The sequence below is a fragment of the Elaeis guineensis genome, chromosome 3, assembly GCF_000442705.2.
Source record: "Elaeis guineensis isolate ETL-2024a chromosome 3, EG11, whole genome shotgun sequence".
Taxonomy (NCBI): domain Eukaryota; kingdom Viridiplantae; phylum Streptophyta; class Magnoliopsida; order Arecales; family Arecaceae; genus Elaeis; species Elaeis guineensis.
In genome coordinates this window covers 2628556-2652575 of record NC_025995.2, presented here as the reverse complement: position 1 = coordinate 2652575, position 24020 = coordinate 2628556, and the positions used below count along the sequence as shown (strand labels likewise).

At 35.5% G+C, this 24020-nt stretch overlaps 2 protein-coding genes across 3 annotated transcripts; one reads left to right on the top strand and one right to left on the bottom strand.

Moving 5' to 3' along the window:
- The first annotated feature begins 1858 nt into the window (after positions 1-1858).
- LOC105042379 (binding partner of ACD11 1) lies at positions 1859-10164 on the top strand. Its single transcript, XM_010919556.4, has 8 exons — positions 1859-1970; positions 2102-2205; positions 2379-2454; positions 3910-3978; positions 4072-4134; positions 4250-4587; positions 5449-5572; positions 9914-10164. The coding sequence occupies exons 1-8, from the start codon at positions 1965-1967 to the stop codon at positions 9932-9934; spliced, it is 801 nt and encodes a 266-aa protein (XP_010917858.1). The 5' UTR covers positions 1859-1964; the 3' UTR covers positions 9935-10164.
- A 3206-nt stretch (positions 10165-13370) lies between these two features.
- LOC105042381 (granule-bound starch synthase 2, chloroplastic/amyloplastic) lies at positions 13371-23843 on the bottom strand. Of its 2 annotated transcripts, XM_010919557.4 has the most exons (9): positions 23291-23841; positions 22569-22844; positions 20935-21487; positions 20685-20749; positions 20318-20395; positions 20129-20239; positions 19937-19981; positions 16730-16903; positions 13371-14667 (listed from the first exon to the last, which is right to left on the bottom strand). In XM_010919557.4, the coding sequence occupies exons 1-9, from the start codon at positions 23435-23437 to the stop codon at positions 13711-13713; spliced, it is 2406 nt and encodes an 801-aa protein (XP_010917859.1). In that variant the 5' UTR covers positions 23438-23841; the 3' UTR covers positions 13371-13710. The 2 variants fall into 2 exon arrangements, with proteins under 2 accessions (XP_010917859.1, XP_073109643.1); XM_073253542.1 differs by lacking the exon at positions 20129-20239 and having other exon boundaries at positions 23291-23843.
- Positions 23844-24020: the final 177 nt, after the last annotated feature.

Genomic DNA, 24020 nt, shown 5'->3' with positions numbered 1-24020 from the left:
TGAGTTCCGGGGAAAAAAAAAAAAAAGGTTTGTTTCTAATGCTTTAGCTAGGTTACTACACCTAAAATTTAGCGTACTAAGCAGTATTGGTTTTTTAAAAAAAATAAGAGTTGGGAGGAAAGTAATATCAGACATTTGGGCTTGTGTTGATTTCGGTGTGGTCCCATCTTGGGCCGGACTAAATAATGCCAAGCCTCGGTTCTATGATTCGTTAAACTTGCTTGATTTGCTTATTGAATATGAAGTAGAATTCTTATAGGACAAACTTACAGAAAAATAAAAGAAAGGCAATGAAAACAAAATATGATTAGATCTCCTAGAAAAATAATTTCATACAAATTAAGCATCTGAAAAATTTTGGGTCAAGTTAGGAGTACACCATTCAGCACACGTCAAATTTGAGAATCTATTTCATAAAAAATTTGGTGCAGAAGGCACATCACAATAGCTTATTCACCATACACACAAACATGATTACAAAATGGTCAAAGGACTGCATCGAGACAACCACCAATGTACTTTTAACTTTGTGTGTGTGTGTGTGTGTATATATATATATTAACTTTGTATTTTGTCCTGCTTTATATATATTAACTTTGTATTTTGTCCTGCTTTACAGCTATACAAATAGAGTAAAATGCTTGTCTTTTAGGCAGCTCATCACGCCCTTCCACCAAAGTTTTAAGACAAAAGGTCTTACCATCGTACCGATCCTCCCAGCAGCTTTGGTGGTGTCATACTCTGTTATCTACGTAAATAACTACTTAAAGTTGTTGCTAACAGCTTGCATTGTTATATGTAACAAAAGTACTGAACCTGAATTATATAGTTTTCAAATCAATTATACTTGTAAGCAGCAAAAGTTAAGCATTTATCAGTTGAAGAATAATGATATGCATAGAAAGATAATATTTTATTTTAAAAAAAATTATTAATTTTAGGGGTGGCAATTTTAATTGATTCTTTAATGAGGTAAATTTTACTAAATTCGGTTGAAATTTGAAATGAATATGAGTTTTAAAAAAAAATATTCAAAACTGGTTTGGATCGAATATAAATAATGATATACGATGATTCAAATCTAATAAAATATAATTTTAATATATAATTTTTTTTAAATTATAATAATTTTATATTATATATATCTTATACAAATTAATTTTTTTTATCTATTTGATCCGACTATATCTGCATTTTTATTTGATCTAATACGCGGCTGATACAGGACGAAAATGAATATAAAATTTTTACTTATAGATATGAAAATAGATTTATTATTTTTTATAATAATTAATACATATTATCTAAATAAATATATTGGTGCAAATAATAGATATTATCTTTTCATCGTAATGAGATATAATGATTTCGAAAATTAGAAGGTGGCTCCACCTAAGTGAGAGTGGGTGGGTGTTTGGGTGTCCAAAGTTGGTGCGGCTACTATTACTCAAAATACAAAATATACGCTCAGCCGCCACATGTTTCCATCTAGGATGGAATGTAAGTATTCTTTAGGTTCAGGTAATTGACTTCAGCAAATCAAATCAAGTGGGACCCAACATAACCATTTAATCTCTGCCGTCGAAATCAAATCTGAGGGTCCAGATTTTTCCATCTCTTTCTGGAAATCAAAGACATGGGAATTCCACTAGGACAGGATTACAGGTCAGCGAAGTCGCCATCGCGAAGCAAAGGTTCCGAGTACTCATCATTTAACTACCCTCGACTTTAATAAAAATAACAATGATACCATTCAAGGATTTTTCCCATTCTAGGAGGCAGGGTATTTCCGATATAGAATCAAATATCGAGGGCTTTTAGTTCCATGTTCCTTCTTCTTCCTCCTTTTATAACGCTTCACGGAGTAGGCGAGAAGGTACTGCTATTTGGCGGAGATCGAATTGAACCGTAAAAAAGATTTTTTTTTATTTTTTTCCATTTCTTTGAGTTCCTTTTAAAAAGAGATGCAGGTAAGAAGGAGCGAATAAGCCTGAAATTTTGTGATTTTTTGCGAGATTATCGTTTCATCTGTGCTTCTTTTTGATTTGTTTATGAGGAAATTTTTATTGTTGTTATGGATTTTTTGTGAATTTTTGGGCAGACAAGAACGGTTCAGGTGGGGAATATCTCAGATCTGGCTGGGGAGAGGGAGATTCGGGAGTTCTTCTCATTTTCCGGTGACATCGATCACGTCGAGATCCGGTGGTCAGATTTTTCAGTTCTTCTTTTACTTTTCTCCTCTGTTTTGGAAAATTTTTCGTTGAGTATCTGGATGCAAGTGGGGATTCGGCTAGTTTTTGTGTTTGATTAGGGTTAAGGTTTAGATGCCTTATAATGAATTAAGATTCTTCTAACCTTGTGGGTTTTAATTGGAGCAGTGATGCTGGAAGTCGGAGGATTGCTTTCGTTACGTTCAAAGATCCGAAAGCACTCGAGATCGCATTGCTGTTATCGGTAATTCCACTCTTTTTATTGATTTACTGGTTCCCATTAATGTCTATTATTGTTATATTATTTATTTATTTATTGAATGAACGTAAGGACAGCTAAAGAAGATTTTTTTTTTTCTTCTTTTGACATATTAATGAGTAAACGTTTGATATTCTGACTACTTATTGTGAACAATGTGATTGCATCCCTTTTGTAATCTGCATACTTTTAGCTGCATTTTTCGATACATTTGTGTTGTATTTTCTTATGCGAGGGAGAAGGCTGCTGTCTTGTATTTATTTTTTGTTCTATTCTTGCTATGGTTATCATCATGGAGTGATGTTTGTTATTGGTTATGTATTGCATCTGAAGTATTTGATGGGCCTGGAGGAAATGCCTGGTGTCATTGTGAGTGTTTTATCCAAAATAAAATAATTGGCTTAACACTTTCCTCAAAAATTTTGCGTGTTCTCATGAAGCTAATAATATATTCTCAGGAAAGGAGTGAGTGATAGTGTTATCAGTATATGTAGGAAAATGCCTGGCTCTATCTATGATGTATTAACCCTTCTGATGGGGCAGCAGATGTAGGTTTTCTGCATTTGTATAAATATATAAAAAATGTATTTGTGCAGAATTGGAGGCATTGAATCTGTAAGTCATTCTATTATGAGATTATCTGTTATCTTTTTGAATCCAGGCATCATTATTTTGTAGATTGTAAGCTATATATTTTAACTTCGAGAAAAGAAGCGGAAAGTGTAATGATGGTATGAAGAGTACATTAGTTTTATGATGTGCTGCCTGATAAATGGTCATGAAATCTTTGTAATGATTAAGTAGATTTTTGGCAAAATAGTGTCTTTATAAAACATTACATAGATTGTGGGGAATGGAAATGTTTGCTCATTTCCTTCTTGGTATTTCAATTTGGGGGCATGCTGTGGAAAGCAAAGAGGGCTTTGACATGAGAATCTGTTTCCTTATGAGAAGGAAGATCAAAGAAACAGATATATGGCGAGGGAATACACCTTATGAGGAAATGGATAGTTGGAAGAAGCTTATCATGTTACCTGTTTTACAGTCTTCCTGAATGTGGAGGAAATCCAAGGTGGTTTGTCTGATATAGGTGGCACCTTGTTGATGTGACGTGTCTCTCATCCCTTTGAGATAACTAAGAACTGCAGGGTAATAGGCTGTGATTCCATTTCTCTGAGTTTAATTTTTTCTAGTTCTTGAACTATGAGGCTACCTCCACATTTCATTATCCTGCATGATTTGTAATAGTTTGCTTGGATTGCCTGTTATAATCAACGTGTTGATTAGCGACACCTTATCAATCTTCTCACACATTAGTATATTCAACTGACTAAAGATATTTCCTAATTGATGGTTGGAACTGCCTTCAGAATAATGTCATTTAAGGGCTTGATTGGTTTCTTCGAAGTGATATTTACATTCTCATTGTGTCTTCTACAGGGAGCTACGATAGTAGATCGGATTGTGAGTGTAAGTCCTGTCGAAAGTTATGTCCCTAGAGTCGAGGAGGTATGATATACCTATTTTAATGATATTCAATTTTCCAGCTAAGTTGCTTTAGTTGTTTCACTTGTTGTATGATCTTTATTGGAATTCATGCAGCAAGTTATGGTTAATGAGATGACAAGTGCAGCTTCCGTTGGAAATGGTGCAGCAACTGTTGAGGTGTCTGTAAACTCCAGTATAATTTTTACTCAAACCCTGCAATCTTGTATAGGTTACTTTCTGTACTTATGATCTTTTGGTTGGAGGAAAATAATGACCTTTCTCATCTATGCAGACTAACAGTAGTCCTACTGGCGGACGGATTTATGTCAGTAAAGCTCATGATGTTGTGACAAATATGCTAGCAAAGGGTTCAGCAATCAGACAAGATGCTTTGAATAAAGCTAAAGCATTTGATGAGAAGCATCAGTTGACGGCCAGTGCATCAGCAAAGGTGATTTCCTTTGATAGGCGGGTTGGCATTTCAGAGAAAATAACAGTTGGGTTCTCAGTTGTAAATGAGAAAGTGAAATCTGTGGATCAAAAGCTGCATGTGTCTGATAAAACAATGGCAGCCTTAACTGTAGCGGAGCGAAAGTTGAATGATACCGGCACAGCTGTAAAAACTAGCAGGTACTTCATTATTCCCTCATAAAGAAACATTTGAACCATGTCGCAGAATAATTTAAAATAAAATGCTGAAAGAAGGGGAATGGCCAGTCTGCTTACTCAGGTATTATTCTATGAGGAGAATAGACTGTGAAAATTAGCATGGTGTTCAAGGCTGTCATATGTGCAGTAAACAAGAGTCTTTGGGAAACAGATCCTGTTAGGTCTGTCCAAAGTGGAAATGCCAGCGAGAAATGCTCGGGGAACCCAAATAAGCTAGAAAAACTTATCGTGCATATATAAAATTACTAAGAAACCGCTTCTGGTTGGTTTCTTTTGTGGTGTGCTGTGGTTCCCATACATTTCCCACAAGTTTCACTCATATTTTAAGCTATCATTTTCTTTCCTTTTCTGTGATTTATTTCTGGCACCTGTTTCCTGCATCCTGTTTATGTATTGTTTCCCCCACTTTATGTTGCAACTCTCTTTTGTGCACTTGAAGATTAATTTACCAGCAATTCTTGATTTGAGGCTTTTTATGGTGAATCTTCCAATAGGTCAGGTAGCAACAGTCATTGAACTGTGTTGATTTGTTTGCCAACTGAGTAAGTTTGATTTTTTGAATTGTTTACTTCATATTGCAAGCAATTTTTTGTCTGGAAAGTGATTTATCTAACTGATATTATTAGTATTTTGTTAAGGGCTTCACTAAAATTATCTTGGTAACTTATGACATTTTCTTTTGGTCTGAATTGCTATACCATATTCTGTTCTGTTGTTTTCTACCTTCTATTGTTGCATTTTTATCCATAATGCACAATGAACAGAACTCCTCAGCATGGATCATGGGGTGAATTTCTGATCTGGTGTGATTTGGATGTATAGGTATGTAACTGCTGGAACAGCTTGGTTAAATGGTGCTTTCAGCAAGGTGGCAAAGGCTGGTCATGTTGCGAGTACAAAAACAAGAGAGAAGTTCCAGCTGGCAGTGTCAAATTTAACTGCAAAGGTGAGATAATAATTTATAGATGACGATGCTTGAGTTACACTTGCAGAACTTGCAGATGTTTTTTTGAGATTCAAAAACCTGAAGTTTTCAACATCGCATATTGACAGAAGATTGTTATCTTTTCCTTTTGGGGCATACCAGTATTAATTGTGTATAGCTCAAGTTACAAAGAATAATAACTTGATGTTTTTTGAATTTTGTCAAAGAGCAAGAACTGCCTTGCAGACAGATAACAGATGACTATAAATGATTGACTCTCACATAAAAACCCAAGCCATGCTACTTCATCATCATCAACTTGAGGTCAAGCCATCTCGTAATTTTTATGCTTTTGTCATTTTAGAATCTATAAGTCATACATTTTTTCATAGTCTTTTGAAGTAAAGGTATAGGACAATGGCAGTTACAAAACCTGTATTCTAAAATACAAACTACAACTTTTTAACATCTATTTTTTTTCAAATGCATCTTAGAAATATATCAATACGTTGCAAATCCAATCCTAGTGGAATCTTGCATGAGCGTAAGGGCATAGCCAACAAGTTGGCAGTTGGCTTCTAGGTTTCATGGTAAGTACTTGTTTGAAGTTATTTTGACAGTCAATTGACATTGATTAGTAGGTTGATGTCATGTACGGAGTCAATGGTGCAGCATCAGTGTACTCTGATGGATCATACCTCAATCAATGAAGCAGATCCATATATAGAACTGATTAGCTTCTTGATTAAGATAATGTTTCTCCACAAGTGGTAGAAATTCATGTGACAAAACTAATCACAAAATTTTCAAAAAGATTTAAAGATGACCAAAAAATTGTCTACAAAAGCCTATAGGTGATTGAAAGAAACCACTTCCAGAGCTAATTACTGACATATAATTGTAGGTCCCCTCCTGTCTCTCTCCCTGATTCTCTAGTTTAAGGGGCATACAAGGATGGGAGTTTAGAGAGTTCCGTGTACCTTAATTGATTGTAGGTTTGAGTGTTGAATGTGCTTGACCTGACTTTTAATGTGACAACTCCCAAAAGTAGGGCTGAAAGTGGGTTGGATGTAATCATATTGTATCTGTTTCCTAATTCAGTTCAGTTCAGATATGGGTAGCCTTTCTAATATCTCATCAGATCTGGATCTGAATTCGGATATCAGCTTATAAATCTTGCCAGATTCGGATCCAAATATCCAGTAAGAATTCTCTATAATAAGCCACAAGTCCTACGATTGAACCATTGGCCTTTGATTCATTTGTCAAGTGTGCAATCTCCGAGCTACAACATGCTTTCTACCTCACATTGATTGTTTATTTGACTCATTCATGTGAATTCGGGTGATCAAATAACCAATTTGATGTATATTGCAATATTTTATGTTTTGATCATTATTTCTATAAAAATAAATCCTTCTCTTTGATGGAAAATAAAAAACTGGATACACTTTGTTTTATTCTATATAATATTATTTACTCATGAGAAGAGTTCAAAAGACTTTGATTTCTCTTTCAACAACCATTATCATAGGAGTTGCACATGTGAAGTCAAATTGATCAATAAATTGTTTAGTATTTCAATATTGATTCAATTTATTTATTTAGTATGAAATAATTCAAGTATTTATTCAATATGAAAAATATTTATTATTCAATTAAATTAATTCAATTCCAAATATATGTACATATTTTTATATTATAGTAATATAATAATAAATAAAATAAAATAAAATTTTAAATAAAAATAAAAATTATAATTGAATAATATTAAATAAAATATTGGTTGTTATATAATGTATCATATACTAATATGATAATTGTAATAAAATATCGATAATAACAGAGCATGTTGATTCCGAAAATTAGATTAGAATAAATTTTGATTCTATATAAAATATCAATTTATTCAAAGCCTTACTGTTAAAAATATTTAAAATATTAATAACTTCTATGTTCCTATATTTATATATGATTTGTCTCACAAGTTTTTGAAAAATATATAATTCATGGTTATTTTATTTGTGATATAATTAAAGAGTAATGATGGTGTTTGATGTAAAAAATTATTAATATTTTTATATAATATTTTATTTTAAATATTTTTGATTTTCAATATTTTAATTCAAACTTGGTCGAAATAGTGATTTGAACGATCAGGTCCATCTCAAATCAGGTTTAATAAATATTCCTTAGATCCTTCGGTATTATATGTTGCATGCAATCTGCATAATAAATTCTGTTCCTGTCCTTATTATTATGTAATTAATGCTAATTTTTATCATTGAATTCCACTAAAATGCATAATATATCTGAATAATATCCGACTAATATCCTTATATGGATAAAAAAAAAAATATAGATACAACTAGTATCTAACTTGTTTTTTTATCCTTTCAGAACAAATATGGATATGGTCAATGTCCATATTGGAACAAGTATGGATACTAATTTTGATATCCATTTAATATCCGTGTCTACATTTGTATTTGTAAAAGAAAAAAAAATGGTTACAAATATGGATATACCAATATCCGATCCATTTTTCAGCCCTACCTAAAAGTATTTGGGACATGACTGGTTCTTATTTATGCAACATTTGCTACTAATGATTTTAGAAGAACAAATTGATACTTATCTAAAACTTATTGACCCATACATGGGGTGTATAGGTGTTTGGTATGTATGAGCAATGGAATTGGCTACTCTAGGGTAGCACCATCCTTTGTAGATGCACAAATTCTCTTATTCTAGATTAATGCAGTGAAGAATGTGGAAACAAGATCATTTTCAATGGAACTGATAAGATCATGATATTTTCAATTCCCAGATGGATAGATTCCTTATTCTAAATTTACGAAGTGAAGAATAGGGAAACAAGATCACCATCGATAGAAATAAGATCATGACATCTTTGAGTTCATGGCACAGCTCAGAAATGGATTCCCATGAATTCATAAGAGCTTGTCCTTTTCCTCTTTGATGGAAAGTGAGGAGAAGTATTTTACTGATAGAAGTTTTCTCCTCATTGTGGCCCTTTTACCTCCTTTAATAGACTTTCAGATCCTAGTTCCACTCAAGTTACGAAGGGAACACTTTTCTATCTGGGTGATAAAAGAATATCTAACACTGATCCCAATTCTATTGGATTTCTACACTGAACTGTTCACAATTAGTTACTGACTTATGGCAACCTCCTCCTGCAAGGGAAATAATGACCTGAAGATATCTGTGACCTGACTCCAAAACTTTCAAGCAGCAATGCTGTAATTTGAGAAAGCTTGCAAACTACACTATTCATAATTGATCTACTTAACAGTCCCTATATGGTCTAATTTTGCTGATGTAATGCCTCTCAAACTCATTGTTGAATGCATGTTACATCGTAGATCTTTCCAAAAGTGCCTGAATGTCTAATGAGCAAGTGCATCTGTTAAAGGAGTTGGTAACATAAATGCTTTGAGGTTATTTTCGCTGGCTTTGCTTTTTATACCACAGGTATATTAACCCATTGCCCATGCCACAAGAATATGATGAATCTCAGTGGTTTTGTGAAATGGTACGTCTGGGTGCACAGAATTTTAGTCAATGCAATATATTTTTTTAAATTTTATTATTGAATCACTAATTTTCCATTTAACAAACCAAAAGAAATTGGTGAAACAATTTCTACCGCATTATAATCTCTTATTTGTGTATCTTCACCCATTTAAAATGGAGTTTCATTATGCTTGCTGGCCTTCACAGGTCAATCACGTCAAGCAATCTTTTCATAAAAAGGAAAGCATGTGTTCCAATTTATGGCCGGCATGTTATGTCCTATAAATTCTACTTTCTTCTCAAATGCAGATTTATCACCTTTTTCTGTTTGTGCAATTATATTTACTAGCTTGAGTATTTAATTTCCTCTTAGTATCTTACAGTTAAATTGTTTTGTGATGTGTACATGTACTTGCATGCTAGACGTAACAAATAGCAATTATCCTGTGTTTTATTGGTATTCATTCAGATCAGTTTTCCTTGGGTACTGTAGTCTCTTCTTCTTTATCTGGAAAATATCTTTAATGAATTTTGCCTTTTTTTACCCGGTTGCTTGTTGGGGTTTAAGCATGTATCTCCGTGTACCATTGTCTACTTTGATTCTAAAGCAGACTCTTATCATTGACTGTTTGGATATAAGTGCTCGCCAAGTGATCTGTAGTGAAAAGTTGATACAGTGCATTGTTGTCAAAGACCAAATAGGATTATTAGATCTTTGCACAGTTTATGTGATGTATTTCTAATAGTGTTTTGCTGTTGACCACCACTGTTCTCTCTCTCTCTCACATATATTTATATATTTGACTGTTTTTAACAACACAGGATCCAGCTGTTGCTGCATAAGCTAGATAATTTGGCGTGGCAGAAAACTTCATCACTCCCAAAGGGAATTATTGGAGGATCTTTTTAGTATGTGTCAGTTGGCCTATGGCTCAGATCCCCAATCCTGGTGGTTGCAAGATGAGTGCTGTTATCCCTCATTGTTGTTGATTGCCTTACATAAGTGTCTGTTTAGCTATGTAACTGTCTCCTTCTTTTTCTTTTTTATTTTTCTCTTATTAATTTTTTCCCCCTGTATTAATTTCGTTTTTAGTGCCATATTTTGAGTAAATCAAACTGCTTGTATTGTGTTGTAACAGTGGAATGCATTCTTTCTGGAAAATGATGACACAAGAAGCCCCGTGTCTTCTTTTTCTCCAAAATCGCATGTTATGTTTGTTCACAGGGTCTACTTAATGAATCATGTGATCTATCATCTTGTATGCTAACGAAAAGGTTGAAATTCATATTAAATGTGTGTGCTTTCATATTAAATGTTTCCATTCTATATTATGAGTAGCTGTTATTCTAATCCAGTTCAGAGCGTAATGATATTGGCATGCTAATAAAAGCATCAATATTTGGATTAGTATAGGAAAATTGAAACACCACCTGAACATGTTGTAGTTATTATACTTTCTTCCCCTGCACTAGTTGAGATATCTACTAATTCCTAATTGTCCTCAGTGCCTGCTTTGGAAATATTCAGAGTTTGTGAGGGTTGAAATGAGGGCCCACAATCCAGTCTTTGTTAGCTGACCTTGTGGGGTCAGGATGCAGGCTAAAACCCCAGCAAGGTCCCAGGACGAGAACCCATCTTCTTATTGTTGTGTCCTGAGGCATGTGGCACGGTCCGTAGAATCTCTGTGAAGGTGATGTCCATTTCAAGTTGGACTCAATGACAAGGGTGAAAGTACTGGGTTGATGCAGAAGAGATGATGATCCTGCTGCAGTAATAGCCAATTTGGATGATGCAATGCATGAGGCCGACAACTCGAGTTGGCTCAGAGATGCAATCTCTTGAAAGGTCTTCTTCATGGATACTGTTTTCCATTCATTTTGGCACCTACCCACTAAAGCGGACGATGATTTTCTCAGGTAAATAAAAAAGAAAAGAAAAGATTACACAGCAGTAAACAAAGAATAAAAATTAAATGGGGCAGGCAGTATAAAATATCAAATATCATATGGGATGATCTTCATAGTATGCCATATTTTGTTTAGTATTAATTTTAAAAAATAAATTTAAAAGTCAGACTTTTCTACTAACAAAATTAATAATTTGGTGATTAAAGTATTTTTTTTTTTTTTTTACATTTTCAGCACGTAGGTATATATATTATATCATCATATGATACATATTAAATATATAATCAGATAATATATACTATAATTTTTTTTGAAAATATATCGATTCAATACATATCTATAGTTAAATTGATTAATAATTTATAAAAATTTAGTTTCATCACTACAGAATATAACTAGTTCATACATATCTAGTAAAATATTTATCTAAGTTTCAATACATATTTTTAAATAAAATGATATATAATTTTTAAAATATAACATTTATTAGTGTACAGCACATCAGCAAATGATACACATTATATGACTTGTTAATATATACTGAGTTTTTTCGATACACACTGAGCAACGATTCAATACACATCTACAGATAAATTGATACATAATTTATCAAATTTAGTATTCATTACAATATAGTATATATTCAGTTGATACATACTTAGCAAAATATTCATCCGATGTCTTAATACACATCTTTAGGTAAAATGATATGTACTTTTCGTGAACTTTTAGACGCAAAGATCTTAAAAAAGAAGAAGAATTTGAAAAAGAAGAAAGGACCTCGAGATATATATTGGATCATTGCTGGGTGTGTATTAAAAAAGCCTAGAGTATATATCAATAAACCATTTAGTGTATCATTTGCTCATATATTGTGTGCTGATGAATGCTATATTTTGAAAACTATGTATCGCTTTATCTAGAGATGCTGGATGAATATTTTGCTAAGTGTATATTAACTAGTCATATACTATGTATTAGTGAATACTAAGTTCGGTAAACTATGTATCAATTTAAGTGTAAGTGTGCATTGAGTCATTGTTGGATGTGTATCAAAAAAATTTATAATATGTATCACGTAGTTATATATTTAATGTGTATCATATGGTTATATAGTATGTATTGCTATATACTGAAAATAAGGAAGAAAGAGAATGTTTTAATCATGGGATTAATAACTCTGTCAATAGAAAAAAATTTTAATTTTTAGATTTATTCTTTAAATTTAATATTAAAAGACACGTGGCACGTTATAAAGCCCATCCCATATGATATTTTATAGTGCCAGCTCGATATGATTTTTGTTTAAAAACAAGGGCTTACCTTTTGCCATGAGTTATGGTCAGTGCATCTATTAATCAAGTCCACACCTAGGGTGCACCATAAAGTGCCACAAACAAGAGATGTTTTATTTGAAGACCAAAATTTTAAGATCACACGATAGATGCCTTTGCATTGTTCTTTACGGCTAACTAATGAAATGGTCTTTTAAATAGAATATAATGAAGTTTCGACCTAGTGAGGACCGATGTAGATATGTGTTCAATTCTATATTAATTACATCTTAAGAGAGATTTTGGATATTTACATAGGATAGAGAAAATCCAAAAAATTATTTTCAGTTAATATTGTTACAAACCCTTAACCTTTTTTTCCTTCCCAACTTAATCCTAGATTTGAAGCACAAAGATATACCATGTCAGAAACAATCAATGGTTTCTCTTTTAATATTAAACCAATCCTTCATCAACTCAAAAAAAGAAAACAGGAGGCAAGAAAAGAACACATTTATGAAGTATGAATAAGTGGATTTTGCAACGCAAGTCCATCGCATTATTGATTTTGCAAAAAGAGAAATAGATTTATCATTGCTGCATAATGATATATGTCTAGGAGTCCCCTGACGATTTTAGGTCCGTAGGTCAAGAGCGTAGCCATCTAAACAAATATGTACTGGATTTTAGAATATATGTTTTGAGCATGCAATAAATATGCATCACACTCGCTAAATATGTATCATGTATTTTAAATTTGTATAGCACTGTCTCACACATAGATGGCTCATGCCAACAAATTATTAATCAACAATTAACTAGATCTGTTTCTATGCAAAATTCACTATGAATAAATACATGCAAAACGACCAACTGCCATCATACAACACTTTATGAACCTCCGTCAAAATGGCGTTTGCATTGCCTTAAAGTTAAGGTGGAGGCTGGTTCGGCTCCTAAAAGCTAATGGCCAAGATAACTTCTACGTTTAGGTGCCATATAAGCAGAAAAGGAATGCCACCAGCAAACTTTCCCATCAACACATACCCAAGTACACAGCTCAAACAGATAGAATATTTTACTAAGTACACGACTCAAACAGTTTAATGCAAGTTTTATTGAAACAAAATGGATCCACCATCAAGTCCACGCATGGTTGAACAATGGGTTTTTACAATCTTCAGACAATTTTACAGTCACAATTACAGAGAATTGATTTTTACCAAAAAAATTGAGGAAATAAATTATCAGACATCTAAGCAGGTGGTGAATTCCCCCTTGCTCATAATGAAAGAAGAGAGGCAAAAAAGATGGCCAACCTGCAAACTTCACCTGCAACAGTGCGACTGGCTGGTGGCATCCCTTTTAACATCCGAATCAGTGGCAGATAGGTGCAGACCGAGAAGCCGAGAACCAGAGAAAACATGCTTTGTTGAATCACCATTGATGCTTGGCAGCCACAAGTATTTCCTCGTAACGATAAGCAGCATTATCCCAACTGAGATCCTGCATCATCCCTCGCTTCTGAAGCCCCTCCCAACTGCTCTTATAATTTCTGTATGTCTTTAAACAATTTCCCAGTGCATCGATCAGTCTATTTGCCTCGGCCCTCTCAAAGGCCCACCCAAGACCTGTCTCCGCGTAAGGATCAAACTGATGTACAGTATCTCTAAGGCCACCAACCGCATGCACCACAGGGACTGTCCCATACATCATGGCATAGAGCTGGTTCAGACCACAAGGCTCAAATCTTGATGGCATCAGTAGGACATCAGCACCTGCTGTGATTCGGTGTGCCATCTTCACAGAAAATCCAACCCATCCTCTAACCTTGTCATAGTGTTGCCTCTCAAAATTCCTCAGCATATCTTCAAGGTCTGGTCTTCCGGTGCCCAGCAAAACCAACTGCACATCCTGACCAGCAATCCAATGCATGGCCTCTGCAATCAGGTCGACACCTTTCTGATGGTCCAACCTCCCAATGAAAGCGAGGACAGGAATATTGTCACGGACCGGCAGGCCGAGCTCTCGCTGCAGAGCAGCCTTACATCGGGCCTTGCCAGTTTGCAGAGATTCGAGTGAATAGTTGGTGTAACCATCAGATTTTAGATGTACATCAAATTTAGGGTTCCAACCTTTGGTATCGATTCCATTTACAATGCCCTGGAATTTCCAGTCAATCTCATTAATGATCCCATGCAAGCCCCAACCACCTTCTGGTGTTTTCAGCTCCCAAGCATAACCATGGCTAACCGTGACCACCCTGTCAGCAGTTTTCAGACCAGCCGCAAAAATATTGAAATGGTCACCTCCAATAGGATCATGTAGTTTAAAAAAGTCCATGTAGTTACCCGGTAAATCCACATAGAAGAAGTCATCTACCGGACCACGTCCCTGGATAAGAAATCTGAATTAACATAATATATCTAGGGCAAAATTAGTTAACATCTTGACAATTAAAACCTATCTTAAAGCTTCTCGTTTGGATGTTCTATTAGCTATAATAGTTCTTTAGTAATTTTTATATATGACAGCAATAATAAAGAGAATAATACATAGAACAGCTAAGAAGCAACACACAGGATGCCAGAAAACATATTAACCATCATAATGACAATGATCAAATTTTTGTTATTTATTGGTGGTGGCTTCCATTTTGAGCATCCATAGCACGGTTTTCAGAATACTGTTATATCACTTGTCTCTTACAAAAGCAACTTAAAAAGTATTTCTTTTGGAATCCTACTTATGTAATATTATTTCTATATCCATGAACTCATGCTAATAAAAGATTGATCTGTTCACTATCATGTTAGACCAAGCAGCTAGGTCGGAAAGTTTCCACGGGTGGCATGTTTACCCTCATATAGCTAGCCCAATGTTTAACTAACCAAAGAATGAGAATGTTAAAAATTCTAATAGATCATAGGTAAAGACAGATTTTTTTCCAATGGACGGATTGGTTGACAAACAGATGAAGTTCTTGTTAGGACAAAATGACTTGCTACTCAAAGTCCAAATTAAATGACCATTCAACAAGAACTTCACATTTTAAGGATATGTAGATGCTTTATCTACATGAAAAAAAAAGGTCTAAAAATGTGTATAACCGTAGGGTGTCCATTATGAAACTGTCTTAAGAACTAAGTCAAGAAGTGTTTTAAGAGAACCAAAGGAAAAATTGCATGTGATTCTTGGCCGTGACACAAGGAAAAAGAGAAGGAAAGAAGAAAGGAAGAAGAAGAATTAAAAGATGCTGCAACGCCCAAATTGCAGAAAGACGATCCAAAACATTACAGAAACAACATTAGCGGTAAAACGTCAGTACTAGGAAACCTACTGGGTCTTCCCCAAAAATGAAGAACGATGATCCTTTGATTGGATGACTTCTGATGGAACACTAATGAAATCTGAGCAGGCACTTAGATGACAGAGGAAATACTTATTTTGGTATTCTTTGTGCTATGCTGCTGAGCTAGGCAGCTGGCAGTGAAGGGTTCATGCTCCACATTGTGGTGTGTCAATCCGTGAAAGTCCCATCTGTAAGAATAAAGCACGTCTGAGTAAGAGTTCATTATGTGCTTCAGCAATATTCTGGTGGATTCTTAGGATGTCTACTATAGATAATTTCTTTCCATTGATGAGTAAAGAGTTGCACTTCCTTTTGACCAACCCTGCTGGCCTTCTGAGGCCATTCTGACCATAATCCTATATTTTAGAAATCAAAGGGATGAGCTGGGTCTAAGGTCTTCAGATTTCAATATATATCATTCTAAGTTTGGCAGAACAAAGAATGGATTAGAGCCCGATATAAGGTGAATTTGGAGGGCACTTGACCAGCAGATTCTTTTTGGGATATGTGAAAAGAACTATGTTTATGTTTTTAAGGTGCATGTAGGTTGATTTAAGTGAGTTGATCAGCTAAAATGTTAGCCACGTATTCTTCTGAAGGGGTCATGGATAAGGGCAGCACCACCCACAAATTTAATGTCATTCCTAAGAGAGTTATAAATAAACAATTTCTATAATGGCACTGTTAGTAATCATTCTGATGGAACCTTAACACATCCTCTGTCTTCATTATCCATATTGCAGGATGGGTTTGCTAGTTAGGCTCCTTGCTTTAGTTAGATGACTGCATATATGGGACACTTATATCCATGCATTCAATGTATATTATGTGAAATCTAACATTTTACTTTCCTATGCAGAACTCAGTGGACTATTGAAATACAATCATCACCATTATTATTTTTTTTTTTTTTTTGCATTAATTATTTTTTGCTTTCCTTATTCAGTTTTAACCGTTGGCTTGATTAGCAAGCATATGTTTTAAGAGCTGTTTTAATGGCTTCACATGAAGAGATGACCATGCTCATGAATAAAACACAGAAATTCCAGAAATGATATACAGTTTGATTTGATGATGAAAACCATTGAGGATTAGGAGACATACCTGGTGTGCTATGTTGTGTATCACCAGAATAGATCGGGCATAAATCATCAGTCCGTGGTCACGATAATATGCCTTCAGATAAACAGGTAACAGTGCAGTGTGCCAATCATTTGCAATGAAAACCAGATTTCCATCTCCATAGCAGACACCACCACATGGAACATGCCAACAGACCTGAAACAATTGGTTTATCTTTTTCAGATGACAAATTAACAATTAAAAAGATTAAATGATCCATATCCCATATTTTTAGACTACCATCATCCTAAACAGCAACATTTTAAACTCGGTTTTGGTCCTCCAGGTAGGGTTTTGGTTTTAGCAGTTTTGGTGGTTTCAGCAGATCTGCTCCAAGTTTCAGAGTTTCAGTCAAAATAATCAGGACAAAATCCAAACAATTATAAAAGTAAGAAAAACGCAATTTATCATACTATTTCATTGTGTTTCAGGTTATTCAGGATCAAACTTTCAGTAGTTTGGGCATTTTCAGGTTGAAACTGAACTGCTTTAAAGCTTAATGCATAAGTTACATAATCATTTTAGCTGATTTTCATAATCATCCTACACTTTCTATAAAATTTCATATTTTTTGTACACTTTTCTCTTTTGTTTATAATTTCCATATTTTCTCTAATTTTTGCATTTGATTAAACATTTTCTAAGTGCTTGTCATTTTATTTTATTTTAATAACTCATCTGAGAATGTTTCATTATCATCCATATTAACAATCTATTTTATAAAGAAAAAGATTCATCCAAATAAAAACTTATTTTATTTCACATATTCATTTTCATATATCAAGTTATTCTAAAAGATGATAAAGAAAAACTCATTTAAATAGAAAAACAAGCATGGAAACATATAATACTTCATAACCAACAAAGAGACTATAATGTTGCATCTAGCCCATCATGACGACAAAATTTAGCCAAAAATAATTTAAATTAAATCATTAGATCCTTGGTTAGATGTGATATTGAATAATTTAATAAATTCTAGAGAAATATTAGAAATTTTTTGACAAATATACCTACTAAACAAAAAATTAAAAAAAGAAAAGCAGTTTTGGTCGGTATCAGCCAAAATTGTTGACACTCGATCAAAAGCAGAAATGGATCCATTTCAGCTGAAACTTCGAACCTTGCTAGATAGAAGCATAACTAGTAGACAAACGCAATTTACATATTTAATGAGAAAAGAAAGACAAAATTGGTCATAATATAAAACTCCTGGAAAGGCATACTGGTTATTTTGTTTATAAGGAACAAATTATGAAAGCAATCAATTTGTAAAGAGAAGTGCCATTTGACGAAAAATGAGTAAATAAGTAAAAAACACCCATGCCTCAGCCAATGGTAAGCAACCATTGACAAGGTGACAAAACAAAAGTCATAGAAGGTATTTGGTACCATGGGAGAAGGATGACAAATGAACTAGAAAGGTTAAACAAAAGAACAAAAATTCCCAAACTCCATTACTAAAACTGTGAACAACGTATGCGCAAAAGCCCAGGACCTCCCTCAAAAAGACAGCCAGATAGTATTATTTGGTTCCTTGGCCCTACATCCAAAATCTCCTCAGCACACAATTGATGTAGGATCCAACACATGCTTGGCAAGCCCTCACTTACTTTCCTGTTTAAGCCCAGCCTAAGGGTCCAAGCTCAAATACAATCACATCTCAAACACAGCCGCGCACCATGATCAGTTCATGGTCAGCCCCAAGAGATCCTATGCTGCAATAATCCCTAGCCAATATCGGCCATGGGCAAAATCTGCTTTGATATCATTTAAAACAACCCCGGACTTCATCCCAAAAGCTAGCTAAAAGGTATATTTTGGGTTTCTTGGTCCTATATAGGTATCCAAGACCTCCCCAGCACACAACCAATATGGGAATAAGCACATGCCTGCACAAGTCCTCATAGTATGGTTGTTTAAAAGGGTCTTACTTGTTAGAACTTGAAAATTGTAAATTTTGTCTTAGTATAGTTAATAATAAAAATGGAAAAATGTTTATTCTATGAGGTTCAGATGGATAGGTATAAACACTGAATCCATTCAAACAGGTCTAGAACAAGCCTTCTAATTCAACATTCAAGCATCAAGGCTCCTGACATAAGGCATGGAAGATAAAAGTTTGGTTTCTACACTGTATGAATATCAGCAAGTGTAATAGAGAGATAAACATGTTTTGAAGAATATCAATTTGGAATGTATTTAAAATTCAACACGGAGTTACCAGCCTAATCTATTAAGGAAACAATAACTTTTAGGAATATCGATTCAATTCAATGTTATTCAACTGATTTACATGCATATTTAAAGGTAACTAAAGAATCATAGATTGAGGATGGCTTTGTCATAGAGGACATTGGTGTATCCATGCTTTCCTTGAGGATACTAGTGCATGCTAACAGGATTTGGTTCCATTGGTTGTCATAAGGCACCCCTTCTCTTTTAAACATGCACTTGGGAGAGACTCTAGGTTTAAACCCTGCACGTGACATTCCTACTGTGTCCACATAAGCACAGATATATATATATATATATATATATATATATATATATATATATATATAGAGAGAGAGAGAGAGAGAGAGAGAGAGAGAGAGAGAGAGAGAGAGAGATTACTAGCTTCATGAGGATTATCCTGAGAATACAACTCCATAAGGGATAATGGGTAAAAATCCTATTCTAGATTCTTAACCCTTAGGTTCCATTGGTTGTCATTAAGCCCGCTCTCCTTTGAGCATGCACTTGGGAGAGATTTTGTGCTTAAACCTGGAGGTGACATTTTTATCATGTTCACACAAACACAGAGAGATTACTGGCTTCAGGAGGATTATTCTAAGAACACAACTCCATATGGGTAATGTGTGAAAATCCTATTCTTGATCCTTACCCTTTAAGCTATCCAATCTTAACCATATCTCCAGGGAAGCATCATTAAGAATGTCTCATCAATGGCTAAGTCTTGCTTTGACTTCTAGAATGCATGAAGTCCAACATAAGTGGATAACTTATAGGAAGAATGCTTTATACTTGGAGCTTAGTTTTTTTAAACAATTTTACATACAATTGTTTCACAAAATCCTTAATGTTTGATCTTCACTGAATTTTTGACACCATTATCATCTGCAAGGATATTAGATATTTCACAGAATATGATGACTGATGATGACCGTCCAAAGATTAGGAATATACCTCCACAGCTGCCTTGCAGAATAGAACCATCCGTTTCAAAATGTCCTGCATTCAATATATAAATTGAGATAATTTTTGGGATGACAATTGGCTAGCGCAGTTTAATACAGCATGTGTATTTCAAAGTAATATTTGGTAGAGGAACTTGGGTGAATATCTTATAGGATCATAAAAGGATGGATGAAGATTTACCATTCTGTTTCCACCATAAATATCATTTTCAATGTGACGAAAAACAGGGCTATCTAAGAAAACAAAATCCACACGATCAATGTAGGCATGAAAATAGGTTACCTCCATGTCCTGTATGACAAGATATTAGAGCAATATAAATAATATGAGGCAGTTTAACTACAACATCATGATGGCACAAATATCTACCTGCCCATAAACCTTGTACCTTTTCCGTACTCCTACTTCTTGGGCTTCAGCATAGTTCCCATACCTTGGTGCCACTACCTATAAGGCAATACCTAGTTCATTAATTGTCCAAAAATGTTAACATAATCAATAAGCTATTCATTCTTCACAACAAGCTTTAACATCAAAAAGCACAAGACCAGCAAGTCCAGTTACTTCAAGTATCCAGAAAACCAAGTTAGAATTATTCTGAACTTAGTGTTCAGATTCATAAATTTCTGATATAGCTGCAAACCCCTATCGGACTAAAGGATAGTAAAGGAAAAAATTTTGCATCATGCCATAAAAAATTTGAAATGAAGAGATGATATATGATGGCAATATATACCATAACACGATGTCCTCTCCGAGCCAAAGCCTTTGGTAGAGCCCCAACAACATCACCAAGCCCACCTATACAAAATTGTCGGTAATCACTAGTACAGATAGAGAGGTATGAATTTTTCTAGGCAAAATGACTTCACCAAAAAGAGAGAGAGAGAGAGATTACAAAACAGAAGAAAGACATCTGATCAAGAAAGTTGCATACAATACCAAAAGATTGACGAATTCATCAAGTTAAAGTGAAATGTAAATGCCTGTTTTGGACCAAGGAGCACATTCTGCAGCTACTACAATGACATTCATGACATTTGCCCCAGCCAAAGGAGGAGAATCCAAGTATTCTTTCTCAGGTGCCACCTCTTGTTCTTCACTTAAAACATCTACATTTGCTTCCGCCACATCCTCATGCTTCTTGTCTTTGACATTATAAGATTCAGAGGCCTCAGGGAGAACTGGTGCCATAATTTCAGACTGAGGTGTTTCCAAATTACCTTCTCTTAATAATCCACGAACTTCCAAACTATCTTTGGGTTCCTCCTCCTCATAAAATGATTCTTCACTAGGAGTAGTAGGTTGACTTTCACTTCTACCAACTTCAGCTGATTGGGTGAAACGGTCTGAAGAACTACCAGTGTTGTATGTTCTATGAAGCTCTGCACCAGCCGAATCTATATTAAGATTTGAGAAAGAACCACCTACATCTGCATCTGGTAAAGAATTATCACTCCAACTATTAGAATCTGGTTCCTGTTTTGTGTTAACAACACTATCCTTTATAGATGAAACAAGTTTCCTTCTTTCTACAATCTGCACCATGTAGAGAAGACTAACATCCATCACAAATCTGAAACTCTCTTGTTCTGATAAAGAACAAGAGATAAGATTTAAAATGCAAGAAAGGTTGCAACTAATGCAAAATGAAACAAAGAAAATAAATAATTTCAGATTTTTGTAGGTAGAAAAATGTCAGATTTAACAGATAAAAATAATGCAGTGACATCAATAAGGAATTAAGAACCTTATTTGGATAAAAGAATTAGCATTATTTCATCAATCGAAAATAAGTTATATTGGGTTTATGTGTGGCATTTTTGTTTACATTCATGAAACTCAGATGTGAGAGAATTGTATGACAAGATAATGAATGATCAGGGATTATTTTTTGAAGAAGCTAAGTGACAATAGGCAATTCTAAATATTAAGGTGCATATAGTTTTATTAATTGGTGGAATTTTTCTTAAGAATTTATCATATATCTAGTGTCACAGTTTCTCACCCATTGCTGTTAGGCACTTTCTTAAGTTCATCACTATTGGCATTCTCCCCTTTCAGCCTGTCCTGATCTTACTTGACTATGCTTTTATGTTGCATAGGTTTTAGCTGTTATATATTAGCTTTACAAATTTGGTTGTTGGTTTCAATGAACATTATCGAAGAAGTCTTAGAAATTGATAAAAAACATGCTATGGCAGGTTTTGAGTTGATTTCCTTGAGCGTCGACATTATCATGACTACATCCAAGATTTCTTGACCTTACTAGTTATTAATTTGAATCGGGTATCCTAGGAAGCCATTGGTGATTTAGTTCAACCATCTTTAAGAATTTCTTCCTAGGATTAAGCCACAACTAATAGGGAATTATAGTCACAGTCATGGCTTACTCCAAATTATTTTATATTATAAAATTTCAAATAGGCAAGATCTGGGCAACCGCAAGCATGAGCCCTGTTGCATCATGATACACAGCAAATATCAAAATCCAGATTTCCAAGCAAAACAATCACATGTGAAAGAGAATTCTTAATTCATCTCGATATCAAACCTATGCAAAACTTTAGCTACAGATTTTTTTTTTTTTTGGTGAAAAGCCACATGTTCGAAACAAGACCTGCCGAAGTAGGTTCCGCTGCATTGCCAAAACCTTCTTGCTTTTTCTGATTGTAGCCCGAAGTGCATCATCAGTGATATCCTCAACATCTTCATCACCACTTTCCTCTTGTCCTTCATCATCATTGCTTCCTCCCACTGCTCGCAGAGCCTCTCCCCTCTCTCGGTTGCTCGAGCTTAAACTGATCCATAATTTACAGCCACCAGCCCTCCAAAACGTCATCTTGCACGCATTAGCATTGGCATCGGCATCAACACAACGAAGTCCAGTTTGAATCTAAAAAAGAATGGAACCATTATTTTTCCGATCCACAAAAGCCTGCCAATTTTAGAAAGAAAGATAACCCCTGTGCATACGATGTTTTTATTTTTCCAAAAAGGACCGTCATTTTTGACAAAGATTGTCAGTCTAATCTATTCGTGCTTGCTGTTTCTTTCCACAAGGAGAGACTTTTCTTATTACTCATCACAAAGTTGGTTGCTTCTCTTTCCAGAAAGGTGAGGTTTTTTTGGGGCTGGGAGGGTTGTATTAAAAATAGCTCATGCACCCAAAAGGACACCACCCTCAGAGTGGAACCGCTCCACGCCCTAGCTGGATTTCCGGTAACTGGTGTGTCTTTTTAGGGGCTACTTTTGCAGGTTCGTTCTAAACGTCTCTCCTTTTTATCCGCAACGGGAGAGAGAGAGAGAGAGAGAGAAGAGGAGGAGGAGGAGAGAACTCACATTAGCCCTGGCGATCGGCGGAGAGCGCGTTGAAGAAGAGAGGAGAGGCTGCCGTCGAGCGGCGGTGAGGCGGGTGAGGGCGCCGCAGAGAAGTGGCGGAGGCGGTGGCGCCGGCGGCGAAGAGGAGAGGAGAGAAGAAGAGGACATAGAGCGGTCGGACAGAAGGGAGACGAGAGGGCCGGCTGAGTGGCGTCCGAGATGGGATTTTTTTTTTTTATTGTTTTTTTACTTTTTATTTCCAAAAATACCCCGTCCGAAATTGCACGGCCACTTAAGCCTGCTTCAAGCCCACCGGATGAGGTAGATAGGACTGAAATCACCACTTGAACCGGTGGTTTCAGTGAAATCGCCCTGTGGACCCACGATTTCACTGGACTCACGAGCCCACCCGCAATTTCCTTTTTCTCCTCCACGCTGGGTGCAAGGGGAGCGATACGGGTGGTCAGGGGGCCGCATAGGCGACCGGCGGGCAGTGCATGTGGCTAGAAGGCAGCGCAGGGGGTCACGGGAGTGGGTTGCGGGGGACTGGTGGGGTGGGTGAGGGAGGCGGTGCTGGTGGATGGGGGCGGCGATGGAGACGGCCACGGAGGGCACGGGGTGCGGGTTCGCCGGAGGGCCAGGGGGTGGTGCAGGGGGTGGCGCAGATGGTCGGGGGGGCGGGAGTGGTGCCGGAGATGCAACGGGCGGGGTGCGGTGGGGGGTAGGGTGCGCGGAGCAGCCGGGGTTTGCC